Source organism: Leguminivora glycinivorella, chromosome 8, assembly GCF_023078275.1.
Source record: "Leguminivora glycinivorella isolate SPB_JAAS2020 chromosome 8, LegGlyc_1.1, whole genome shotgun sequence".
NCBI classification, from domain to species: domain Eukaryota; kingdom Metazoa; phylum Arthropoda; class Insecta; order Lepidoptera; family Tortricidae; genus Leguminivora; species Leguminivora glycinivorella.
Genome location: NC_062978.1, coordinates 123,263 through 136,643, shown reverse-complemented (window position 1 = coordinate 136,643; position 13,381 = coordinate 123,263). Strand labels below are relative to the sequence as shown.

The 13,381-nt window shown below is 37.3% G+C and overlaps 2 protein-coding genes across 3 annotated transcripts in view; one reads left to right on the top strand and one right to left on the bottom strand.

Annotated features, from left to right (window-relative positions):
- The window catches only part of LOC125229224, a 58,842-nt gene extending 52,200 nt beyond the window's left edge, over positions 1 to 6,642 (bottom strand). For both annotated transcript variants that reach the window (XM_048134018.1, XM_048134017.1), the window contains exon 1: positions 6,480 to 6,642. The gene's annotated coding sequence lies outside the window, so the exon portion shown is untranslated. The remainder of the gene's footprint in view (positions 1 to 6,479) is intronic.
- Positions 6,643 to 11,254: 4,612 nt separating this feature from the next.
- LOC125228628 lies at positions 11,255 to 13,381 on the top strand. The gene is made up of 2 exons (XM_048133284.1): positions 11,255 to 12,002; positions 13,041 to 13,381. Exons 1-2 carry the CDS (start codon positions 11,255 to 11,257, stop codon positions 13,379 to 13,381), a joined length of 1,089 nt encoding a protein of 362 aa, XP_047989241.1.

The window sequence follows — 13,381 nt, the reverse complement described above, 5'->3', positions numbered from 1 at the left end:
AGAATCGGGAATATTGTTGTTACATTTTTTAGATTTGATAAATGACCAAAAGGCTTTAGAGTTTTTTTTTATATTGTTCTCACTCCTTTCAATAAATAAAGTGTAACATGCTGCCTCTAACGATTTGACTGTAGAACGAAGCTCAGAAAAGCTATTATAATCGGACAGTCTGCCATATATTTTCCATTTTTTATGAACCTTATGTTTTTTTTTAATTAATTTTATTAAATGACGCGAGTACCACACTGGATATTTATTATTATTTTTAAATAATTTGGAAGGAACGAATTCTTTAATTATAGCATTAATTTTTGAATAAAAATAATCAACTGCCTCATTAACACAAGGCGTGTTTAAAAGTGGGTCCCAGTTAATTTGGATTAGTTTAGAATTAATCAGGTCATAATCCGCAGCGAAATAACGGTAAACCGTACGCGGCGCTTCCTTTAACGGCCGTTCCCTCCAGTTGACATCAACGGTAACACAAAATACGGGGTGGTGAGTGTCTATAGGAACGAGCGGGTTAGTAGGGTATAGATCGCAATGGCAGTTAGACAGAGCTAAGTCGAGCTGCCGTCCGTTTTTGTTTGGTAGGTGGTTAAATTGTGACCAATTCGTTAAGTGCATAAAGTGAGATAGTTGAGTTATAAGGTTGTTGTGATTGGGGTTGGAGATTTTATACGTTTTAGCGTCACATTCACACGGGGCCCATATGGCTTCACCGGTTGTCTATTGTTTGCCCGACAGTCATTTAACATAATATTCATTTGCCCGAATCTAACTTGCCTGAATTTCATTTGCCCGAATGATTTGTTTACCATAAAAATCATATGACATACTCGTTGTTTATCCGAATATTACCTTCCATAATCATACAATGCCATACTATTTGTTAGCCATATTATTAAGTGCAATAATATGGTTTCATAGAATATTCAAACGCCATAAGCAATTATTGCCATATTAATTGTTGCTCATATTATTACCTAACCTAACCTACTTTCTGATAGCAGTTTCATTTTCCAGGGGTCATAGTTCTAACCTAACCTAACCTACTTTTCCAGCAGTTTCATTCTCCAGGGGGCCACAGTTCTAACCTAACCTAACCTACTTTCTGATAGCAGTTTCATTTTCCAGGGGGTCGCAGTTCTAACCTAACCTAACCTACTGTCTGATAGTATTTTCATTTTCCGGGGGGTCACAGTTCTAACCTAACCTAACCTACTTTTCAAGCAGTTTCCTTTTCCAGAGGTTCACAGTTCTAACCTAACCTAACCTACTTTCTGATAGCAGTTTCATTTTCCAGGGGGTTACAGTTCTAACCTAACCTAACCTAACCTACTTTCTGATAGCAGTTTCATTCTCTAGTCCTTCTAGTATCTATTATAGTAGTTTTCGATTCTGCTAAAGCACATTATGGAAATTGACTTTTCTGGACGCTAATTTGTATGACAAATGATGGTATGGAATGTGGTAATTACGGATTTCGATGATTCTGACAAATGACATTATGGAAACTGACTTTATGGGAAACAAAGTTTTTGGCACTAGATTAATATAGTAAACAATGATTATGGCATAAGATGTTATGAGAAACAATATTATGATTGTTGAATAGGATGGCAAATAAAATTATGGCAAATGAAATTCTGGCAAATGGGGGTATCCCGGCTTCACCTAAATTAAAGTCACCCAATATTAAAAATAAATCGTCTGGACAATCATTGTATAGCTGTGAAATAAAATCAAAAAATAAAGACTGTGATTCTAATTGATGCTTACTTTGTGGGAAATAACATGTAAACAATTTAAGTTTGATTGTTAATGGACCTTGGGGAAAACATATATCTACACCGGTGACGTCAGCATCAAGTAGCTGAGGGAGCGAGCGCATACCGCGCGGGTCTACCCTCAGATCGCGGCGCACGGCCACCAACGTGCCGCCGCCTCGGCTTACCCCCATACTCGCACAATCTCTGTCCGTTCGGTACACATTGTATCGCGGGTCGAATAACTCGGCGTCGAAAATACTTGGAATTAACCATGTTTCTGAAATACATATAATGTCGTAATTAGAATGAATGACACTACGAAGGAAATCGCTACACTTAGTACGGAGCCCTCGGGCGTTTTGATAGTAAACACTAATTGACATAAAAAAAAGTTTGTTTAGTGATAACGGTCATGTGCTGCAAATTAAAAGTGTACAAATTAAATATAAATGGACTGTGTCGCAACAACTTGAACTGGCTTAAACGTAAAGTGTTACCTATAACTATACATAACCACAACATAATGTAGTAATAACTTAAAACATGGCTAATAGATAAGTGACAAGTGCATCGCAAAAAAGTGTTTACAATAGTGTGATTCTGATCAGCTGGTAAATGAAGGTACATATTCATCGATAAACATATCGACAGCTTCCGGGTGAAATATTTTTGTATTCATAATTGGCAGAGGTCGTATGCTGGTGATGAGGGGATCAGAGGAAACCAAGAGCCTATTAAAAACATCCGTCATGTTGTCGATTCTGGAAGTTTTACGACTAAATCTCTCTCGATAGTTTTTAAAATCCTTATTCCTCGCTTCCTGGGCCTCTTCACTTAAATTGCCTATTGGAATCAGGTGCTTAGATATTATTGCGTCTCCATGAATAAGGATTTTATGAACAGTAAGTGTCATACGACACCACGGGTACAGGTCTACATATAACTTTGCTGTCTCTAGACAGTATGTCTTGAATTTACACGTATCGATTTTGTAGCCACTGGAAATCGTATTTTGTATTTACTTTTAAATATCTTGTTGCACAATTCTCGTCGTTGAAGTAAAATTGAATCGCTTTTCTCATCTGAAACCGTCGAAATGAATAGAAATAACCTTAGGGTAAAATATTACGCACTAAATCATTGTTTTAGTGCGAAAAAGTTACATTTTCGCTACAGTAAAAACGCCTGATCAAATAGTCAGAGCAAAAAATTTTGTCCGTTTTCGAAAAACGGACATCTTTTGCTTTCGAATAAAGAATAATAATAAAGACCAATTTTTTAGCTATCGTGCCTAAAAAGTATCAAAAGATGTTAACCATTATCGGAATTATGACCATTTTTATTAAATTACAATATAAGTTACTATTGTCCAAATATCACAAACACAATAGTGTTTTTAGAATATAAAATACGTAAAACGTAATCAACATACCTTGTTGCCCAAGATAAGACATTGCGGATTTTGAGTTATTATTACTGCTATAACTTGAAACAAGTCTATTTAATAATCGATGCTAATTATAGGTAATTCCACGGAGGTTGAAGTGAATGATAACACACACACGTAAATGTAGATTAGTACTGATTGCAAAAAAATTAATGAATGAAATGAGTGAGTGAATGTAAAAAAAAACGATTAATATATTTTTGAAAAAAAATATTATTTATTGATATACTTATCATTAATGGTATTAAAAGCAGTAAAACATAATGAACAAATCCTTTTATAAACCACCGTCACTTGGCATATCTTCATCTGATTCGTTAGGATTGATTATAAGGTTTTGGTTTTCGGTTAAATCATCTACAATACAATACAATACAATACAAATACTCTTTATTGCACACCTCAATACACGAAACAACATATCATAGGTTCTCTTTCCCTATATTTCTTCGTTTTCTTGGGTTTTTCTGAAAATACTGTGAAACGTTTCTTTATCAAGTGCTGCTTTTCTTCGTTTAATTTTCTCATGACGCTATTAAATGTGAACTCAGTATTACTAGCTGGAAGTCGCGGTGGCACGAATAAAATTTTGCTACGGACAAACGATATTATTTTATTAATAGTTATTTGTTATACAAGGGGGCAAAGTTGTATTGTATTTTAACGCTGAGTGTGGAATTGAAAAACGAGCAAGTGAAAGGATTCTATAGTTGAACCACGAGCGAAGCGAGTGGTTCGACAATAGAATCCTGAACTTGCGAGTTTTTTAACACACGAGAAGTAAAATACATTTGCACCCGAGTGTAACACAAAACTTTTCCCCTCACTATAGCAAGGAAACTACAACGCAAAAAAATGCGTTTATCACTGCTTCCAGTAGTTCCACAGGTGGTAAATCATCTTTTCTCAAACATGGTATGAAATATTGATGTTATGTGCCTTATAATTGGCAGCGAAGTATGACGTTGCAGGTGCGGCTAGGACGATTGATAGATAATGGAATTTCATACAAACCTTCCAGGCCAAGGCCGGCAAAGTCTTCTTTTTAACCGACTTCAAAAAAGGAGGAGGTTCTCAATTCGACTGAATGTTTTTTTTTTTTTGTATGTATGTTACTCGATATCTCCGAGAATTGTGGACCGATTTTCAAAATTTTTTTTGGATCGAACGGGTATAACCCCGAGATGGTCCCATTGGCACCAAGTCGGGGTCTGACGATGGGATCTTGGAGAAATCGAGGGAACTCTTCAAATGTTATAGGCACATGTAATGTTTTTAATGTATTTTTCAAAGGTACACCAGTATTTACGCCTGATGGTAATAATTTTATGTGGCTGAGCTGATGATGGAAGGTCAACTCCTCAATGGTTAGGAGTTAAAGGATAATTCTTTCACTACTGTACATATATTCGGATTGATACATATAATATCAATAGGAACCACTAAAAATCAACAAATAAATAAACTTTTTAACAAAAAATAAAACCGCCTTCAAAAAAAAGCGCGTTACAAAACATGTAGAAACTAAAGAGCAAAAAATAATAAACCTTTGAATTCAGATTTCTTATCGTATTGCAATAATCTAAACATCCAAATTATAAACAAATCAATTATTTTTGGAGTCGGGGCCAGCCTGAGTATGGTTGGGTGGGGTCAAACAGGCAATATAGCAAGGCGACGAACAGGTCTGGCACCGACTACAAAAATATTTGTTTTGTTTATAATTTGGATGTTTAGATTATTGCAATACGATAAGAAATCTGAATTCAAAGGTTTATTATTTTTTGCTTTTTAGTTTCTACATGTTTTGTAACGCGCTTTTTTTTGAAGGCGGTTTTATTTTTTGTTATTTAATTTCCAAACACAGATAATTGTGACATAACATCCAGGTATTTAGCCAATTAAAAAAAAAAACTATAAGCTTTATAGACGTGCCAACTGCAACTGGTACGGGCCCTAGACAATATTTGATTTTGGGTGCGTTTTCATACAAAAAAAAATTTTTTCGTTTTTTTTTTAATTTTTTTTAACTTTTTGTTTTTTTATAAGCGTATACGGGGCATCAAAGGGGAACGAAAATTCGATTATTTTTGCGCTACGACGCACCGTTTAGGAGATACAGCCATCCAAAGGTACTATTTTCAGTAGACTTTATTTATTTCATACCATGTTTGAGAAAAGCACTATACATACCTCGGCGGGAAATGGGGTTGCCCGCCTCAGACCTATCCGGCCTCGCTTCGCTCGGCCGTCTATATGTCTTCGGCCGGCAACCCCCTTTGTCCCGGCCTCTGTAGTAATGTACTATTATTACTAGATTCACCTACTTTTATGAATTTTAAACCAGTTAATTTGACTTTATTCAAGGTCAAATTACTTTACCCACTAGTGAATAAAATGCGTTTTTACCCGCTGGTATTAAAGGACAAAAATCACGTGTTTCCGAGCTAGTGAGGGGAAAATTAAATTATCTGGTGAACTTTATAGCTCATATGAAATTTCACTTCCAAATAAGTATTCAGCTATCGATATATTTTATATCGGAAGGATGTCCCTATGTTAATTGACGTTATTGCTACTGCGACTTCTATGTCTGCTAATAAGTAATGAAAAAATAGGTAAACACCATTTTAACAGCTACGATGATAAAATAAGGCAATTTATTACATATTATCTTTGATTTCTACGATTTATATTACAATCATAATCTGACAATTAATTAATCACATACGAGATATTTTATTTTTTGTTTTGTCTGAAAATTGTTCTATAGACGTAATTCTTAACAAAATAGTAAATAGAAACTTTTTGGTCTTTCTTACAATTCACTGTTGAATCTGCAGTCGGTACATAAGAACACTAATTTCAAAATCTCGTTGTCATTACGTGACAGTGTTATAGTGTGCGTGGCCTCAACTGAGTTGAAACTACCTATACCACTGATCGTGACATATGAAATCTTACACCTTTGACATAATGCAACTACGTAATGACAACTGATAATGAAGGTATTTTGCAGCAATGAGGTACAATACTTCCCTGGTCATACATATATTTCAATTTCAGTACAAAATACCCACAATTGCTAAGTTGAGTTTTGAACACAGCAATGTATGGGCGGGTTCCAGTGTGTGGCGATGCGATGCGCCACGTATTGTGTGTCCTAATAAGACAATAAATTTATTTATACACTTTTACCTATATTTTTATTCAACCTTTATCTCATACGCTCTACAGGCGACCTGGCTCTTCCTGCTTACCTCGCGTCTATCCACAGCACTGCGCTCCTCGTTGGCGGTATCCTTAATGTTACTAATCCCGCTGATGTAGCAGTGTCAGGCTTGGCGGATGCGGAGTCTGCATGGAGAGCCGGTGAAGTGTTTGGCGTTGGTGGCGTTACGGGAGAGTAGTGAAAGGCGTGACTGTCCAGTATAGAATCCTTTATTGAAGGAAAATGGTTTCCCTTATATACTATGTTAGTTCTTTGTTCATGTGCAGCCACGTGTAAGATTAGCCTTGACATCGTTTAATAGAAAATAGATTATAATTAAATGCATATAATATCAAGTTACAGGTATATCGGATTACAGATGCAGGTGCATTACAAGGTTATTGGAAATGTACAATGTAGGCCAGAATAGCTGATGCAACCTACATACCTATCCTTCGTGGGTGGTCTATGTACGTATGTGTGTGTGTACCTACACCTCACGTTTCCTCTTTTTTTTTTGAGACAAAAATAGTACAAATTTAAAACTATTTTTGGCTACACATGAACTTCTTATATCTATGGTTATACATGGTTATACATGTTAAAATGTAATAAGTATTTTAATAAAAATATAAATCTTAATTATGTAAACAGAAATGGTTATAAAATTACAATATTAAAATTACATTATATTTTTTTTTGACAAAGTTAACATAGTGGTTACAAAATTGCAGTATCTATTTGTTTTACTTATTCTATGTTTACATTAGATGGTCCTTATATGGTATAGGATATATTGTTCTTATTCCTAAATGACAGAGATGCGATTTATTTGAAATAATTCTATTTAAAATGCAAATACAAAATGCAAAATACCTATTTTGTATTTTGCATTTAAATGCCTTTTAGTAAAAAACATTTTGTATTTTATTTGAAATACTTTTTGAGATGTATTTTGCATTTTGAATATGCATTTCAAAATGCAAAATACTTTATGATTAAATTAAGTTTAGCCAACATTACCAGTGAAACAAAATGTGAACAAATGACGCTTGTATTGTATTGCCGAATTTGACCGATAGAAGCGCCTGCTAGCCATGCGCGCCTGACTGACTAGTGTCAATTTGACACTGTCAATGTCAAACGAAAACGAATATTATCTATGGAAAGCGACGCCACTGACGCCGACGATTTAACGGATTTATTGTTTGCTGGACTGCTGGTGCTGAGTGCTAATGACTGATTTTGATTTAATTACCTACCTACTTTTAAGTGTTGAGTTATTATTCCTATTGTAAAAATCCTAAGCTGTAGAATGAAAATAAATAAAGAGCATTTAGGTGATATAGGTATGAAATATAAGAACTGGATGCACAATCAACAAAATGGGGCTCCATGGCTATGGCGCTCTTTTCGTTAGTCTAGTTTTTAGGGTTCCGTACCTCAAAAGGAAAAAACGGAACCCTTATAGGATCACTTTGTTGTCCGTCTGTCCGTCCGTCCGTCCGTCTGTCAAGATCCTTTTTCTCAGGAACGCGTGGGGGTATGAAGCTGAAATTTATATCAATTACTCAGGTCTACTGTCCCTTGAAGCTGTAAAAAAATCAAACGTCTAAGCCAACGCAATCAAAAGATACAGCCGTTTATGCCGCAAATTTTCGACACTTGCAAGGGAATCAAAACCTACAGGGTGCTTCCCGTGAACTCAGAATCTTGAAATTTGGTACGAAGCAACGTCTTATAGCATAGATAAAGGAAAAATTACGAAAACCATAAATTTTTAGTTACATCACATAATATATTTTTTTTTTAATAATTTTAACCTTACTACCCATTTCCTCATAAACGCGTAGAGGTATTAAATTGAAATTCATACGAAATTTGTACGGAACCCTCGGTGCGCGAGTCCGACTCGCACTTGGCCGGCTTTTTTACATTATTTAAGTGAGTAGGTATAATAGGTATAATAATACCTAAAAAAAAACCGGCCAAGTGCGAGTCGGGCTCGCGCACAAAGGGTTCCGTAGCAGCAAATATAATAAACTTATTATGTCAATTTATACACCTGCCAAAATTACAGTTAAATCAACCTATCTCAAAAACTATAAGAGATACTTTGATCAAACCAAAAATCGTTGAAAGAGTTAATTAGCATGCATCACCTCTATTTTTTTTAGAATTTTATACCCCGTAGTTATAAAAATAGAGGGGGGGGACATACTTTTTACGACTTTGAGAGCTGATATCTCAAAAACCGTTCACTTTAAGAAAAATGTTTTTTAGAAAACTTTATATCATTTTAAAAGACCTTTCCATTGATACCCCACACGGGTATGTACATCGAAAAAAAAATTTTCATCCCTCAGTTACATGTATGGGGGCCCCACCCCCAATTCTTTTTTTTACTATTTAGTGTCATAATTTTGTAGCGGTTCATACAACACATATTCCCATCAAATTTCATCACTGTAGTACTTATAGTTTCCGAGTAAATCGGCTGTGACAGACGGACAGACGGACAGACGGACAGACGGACAGACGGACATGACGAAACTATAAGGGTTCCGTTTTTGCCATTTTGGCTACGGAACCCTAAATAGTAGGCGATCAAAAAATTCTGTTATGTTATTAATAAATAAAATAACATAACATAATTTATTGATTGCCTACTGATAAATATGACCAAAATGTCATTCATTACTTTCATTAGGTGCCATGTTATTAGACGTTTTTGTTCGACATTGTGACTCTATTTCTCATGATTATTAATACCGAAAATAAATAAAAATATCTGAGATTTGGTCAAAAGGTATTTTATTTTCAAAAAGTATTTTGAAAATACCTATTTTGCATTTAGCATTTGAAATACAAAACTCAAAACTATTTGGTATTTTGCATTTGAAATAGTAAATCTGAAAAGTATTTTGCATTTTGTATTTAAATGCTTTTTTAAAACCATTTTGTACATCTCTGCTAAATGATGACATTATTTTATGCTTACGAGCCTATTTATTGTATAGCATTTGATTCAAAAGTTGCTTAGTAATTACACTAATTACATTGTTACACGAGTGCTGTTTGCTTTTTTAGAGATGTGTAATATGATATTTAACTCAACAAATCAATTTTTTTTTTGTTGATAATTTATATGATATTTAATTTTACCGAGTTAGCGATGTCTTATGTGGATGGTGTCATCTGCTGATATGTTTTAATTACTAGTAACATTATTCAGAAATGCTTTATAAATCTCAGTTAGATAATAATATTTTGTTTTTATCTATCAATCAATTTTTTTTCAATTATGTATTTGTGCTAAGGGGATAAAATACAATCGGTAAGTGTGCTGCAGTCCAAGTGCATCACTAACGATAAGGGTACAAAACGCATTAATGGCTGTTCCTCTGCTTAATACCTTGGTCTGGATACCAAGATATAATATTTATTTGTCGCTCAAGCTGGCAATTACAACTTATTATAGTATATTTCATTTATTGTGGCAACACTTTTAAAGCATTACACAATTTCACTAATAATTTCGTGTTTGTTTCGCGTTATGCTTTAGGTATTTTTTTAAAGTATTTTCTATTCATATATATCGTCTCGGGGGAGCCTTCACCCCTAGAGACCGCGTCCCCAGGCGGCGGATAGGGGGTGCTCGTCCAGCGGGGCACATGTGCCGCTGGAAGGGCTGGAGGGAAATAAAATACCTCCCGCGGACCAAACAGGCCGGAGAGTACACTTCGTAAACAAAACTCCGTCGGTTGGCTTCTCCGACATACTTGGAGCAGAGGCAGCAGATGGACTGAGCGCTTAGGCTGGAGCACTCAGAAGAGGCGGCAGCGGAAGAACCCTGAGCGGGTCAACGGTGGCGTTCACGGTCCTTCAGAAGGATCACAGTCTTGGCGTCAGGTGGCAACCGGCCGTAAAACCCCCACAGCCACAAAACTTCTCCTAGTCCTAATCATGAAAATACAACAAAAGAAAAGAGATATAAATACTAGGGCGTCCCCCTCAAGCGACGGTCAGAGGTATCCAGCAGCAAGGAATGTTAGGGCGTTCCCCAAAAGCGACGAAAACAGACGTGGCGCTACCAGAATGCGCATAGCAACTTGGAACCTTGGTTCTCTAACCGGACGCAGTCAAGAATTAGCGGAGGTATTATACAGACGCAATATAAACATATGCTGCCTACAGGAGCTCAAATGGAAAGGGTCCAAATCCAGGGACGTCGGGCGGGGCTACCAGCTTCTCTACCACGGCACTACAAACACTCGAAATGGCGTAGGTATTGTCTTAGACGACCAACTAAAACAACGCGTCGTATCCGTCGAGCGATACAGTGACAGAGTAATGTTAGTAAAACTGGCGCTGGACAAGCAACCTTGTCTAAATATCATATCAACATATGCTCCCCAGACAGGCTGCACAAACGAAGAGAAGAGTTGTTTTTGGCAAGAGCTGCAGGACATCCTTCAGAGTATACCTACCACTGAAAACACGATTATGGCGGGGGATTTAAACGGCCATGTAGGCAGCCAGGCCCCGTCAGGGTGCAAAATCCATGGAAACTACGGATACGGCATTCCGAATGCACAAGGGCAGGATATTCTGGAAATGGCAACTATTTTCAATATGCCAATAATAAACACATACTTTAAGAAAAAAGATGAGCATTTGATCACCTATAAGAGTGGCGCAAATGCTTCCCAAATCGACTACGTCCTATGTAATAACACCATTCAGAAGTACTTCAAAGATTGTAAGATTATACCAGGTGAGCCCCTCACTACACAACATCGACTATTAGTAGCGTGTCTGAATATGCCGCCATGGAACACCAACTACAGAAAGAAAGCTACACCAAGAATAAAGTGGTATAATCTTCAGAAACCTCAAGGAAGAACCCTGGCATCAAACATAGCAGACTTCCTAGATACTCATGTCACAGCAGGAAAAGATGTCAACACTGCATGGAACGACTTCCAAAGTCACATAACAAACGCAGCCAAAGAGGTACTTGGTACTAGTACGGGTAAACTGAAGCCAAATAAAGATCCCAACTGGTGGAACGAGGATGTAAAGTCGTTCTTACAGGAGAAAAAGTTGTGTTTTAAGAAATGGCAAGCTTCAAAAGACGAGTCTGACCACCAAAGATATATTGAAGCTAAGAAACTTGCCAAAAGGATGGTCGCATGCTCACAAGCTGCAGCTAAAGAGAACGAGTACATCAAATTGGAAAAAGCAGGTTCAGATAAAGAAATATTTCAAATTGCTAAATTTAGGAACAAACAAAGTAAAGATATTAAACATAACAAATATATAAAAGACTCTACAGGAGCACTGCTGACCTCCGATAATGATATAAACGACCGATGGCACGAATACTACAACAACTTATTGAACGAAGAGTTCCCACAAGAACCTATGCCAAGCTTGCCTTTAGTACATGGCCCAATAGACTCAATAACACAAGAAGAAGTCAAAGCTGCTCTTACTAAAATGAAAAATGGAAAAGCAACGGGCCCTGACGAAATACCATCAGACCTCCTAAAAATGACTGGAAGCGCAGGTTTGTCATGGTTAACTAATCTTTTCAATCTTGTGCTTACTCACGGAAGAATGCCTGATGGCTGGAGACAAAGTAATCTGGTTCCGTTCTATAAGGGTAAGGGGGATGTGGCTGAATGTGGAAATTATCGTGCTATTAAACTAACCTCACATGTGTTAAAAATCTGGGAGAGCGTAATTGCTAGACGATTATTAAAACTGACTACAGTTACACCAAATCAATGCGGCTTCACCAGCGGAGTAGGCACGATAGACGCTATCCATACTGTTCGAATTCTTCTTGAAAAATACAAGGGGCTAAAAAAGGACCTCCATCTAGTCTTTATAGATCTCGAAAAGGCGTTCGATCGTGTCCCAAGGGAGCTAATATGGCAAGCATTACGAGCACAACTAGTTCCTGAAAACTACATCAGAATTCTCAAGGACATGTACTACAGTATCAGGACCAGAATTCTCTGCCCTGCTGGAACTGGCACGGAATTTGAAGTGAATGTCGGGGTCCATCAAGGTTCTACTCTTAGCCCGCTCCTCTTTAACATAGTCATGAACTATGTCACTGAGGACCTCCAAAAACCTGCTCCCTGGTCTCTTTTATATGCTGATGACATAGTTCTGATAGCGGAAACATTGCCAGAAATTCAAACTGACTTAACAGCATGGTGCACAGCACTGGAGCGCAGAGGGCTACGAGTAAGCCGAAGCAAAACTGAATATATGTACTGCAACTTTTCGGGAAAAGTAAAACCTACCAACGCGATGCAGCAACCACACCTTGACCACACTCCACTAAAGCAAGTTGATCACTTTAAGTATCTAGGATCTGTCCTAACATCTACAGCCTCTATTGACAAAGATATAGAAAACCGCAAAACGACTGCTTGGTTAAAGTGGAGATCTTTAACAGGAGTTCTCTGTGACGTGAAGATGCCTATAGAAGTCAAAGGAAACATATATAAGAGAGCAGTAAGACCGGCTTTAATGTATGGATCCGAATGCTGGGCCACGCGAAAATCTGACGAACAAAAACTCCATGTCACAGAAATGAAGATGCTGAGGTGGTCTGGCGGGGTAACGCTCAAAGATAGAGTCAGGAACGAATACATAAGGGGAACATTTAAAGTAGCATGTATCACTGACAAACTCCAGGAGAATCGCCTACGGTGGTACGGTCATGTCATGAGGCGAAACAAAGAGCACATGACAAGGGTCGTCATGGAAATCGAAGAACCAAAAAGAGGGCCAGGTCGCCGACCGACGACCTGGATGGGCACCATTTCCAAGGACATGAAGACGACGGACTTGAAACCCGAAACTGCACAAAAACGCCCAGAATGGCGTCTTAGGACTAGGAGGGCCGACCCCAAGAGACATGGGAAATAG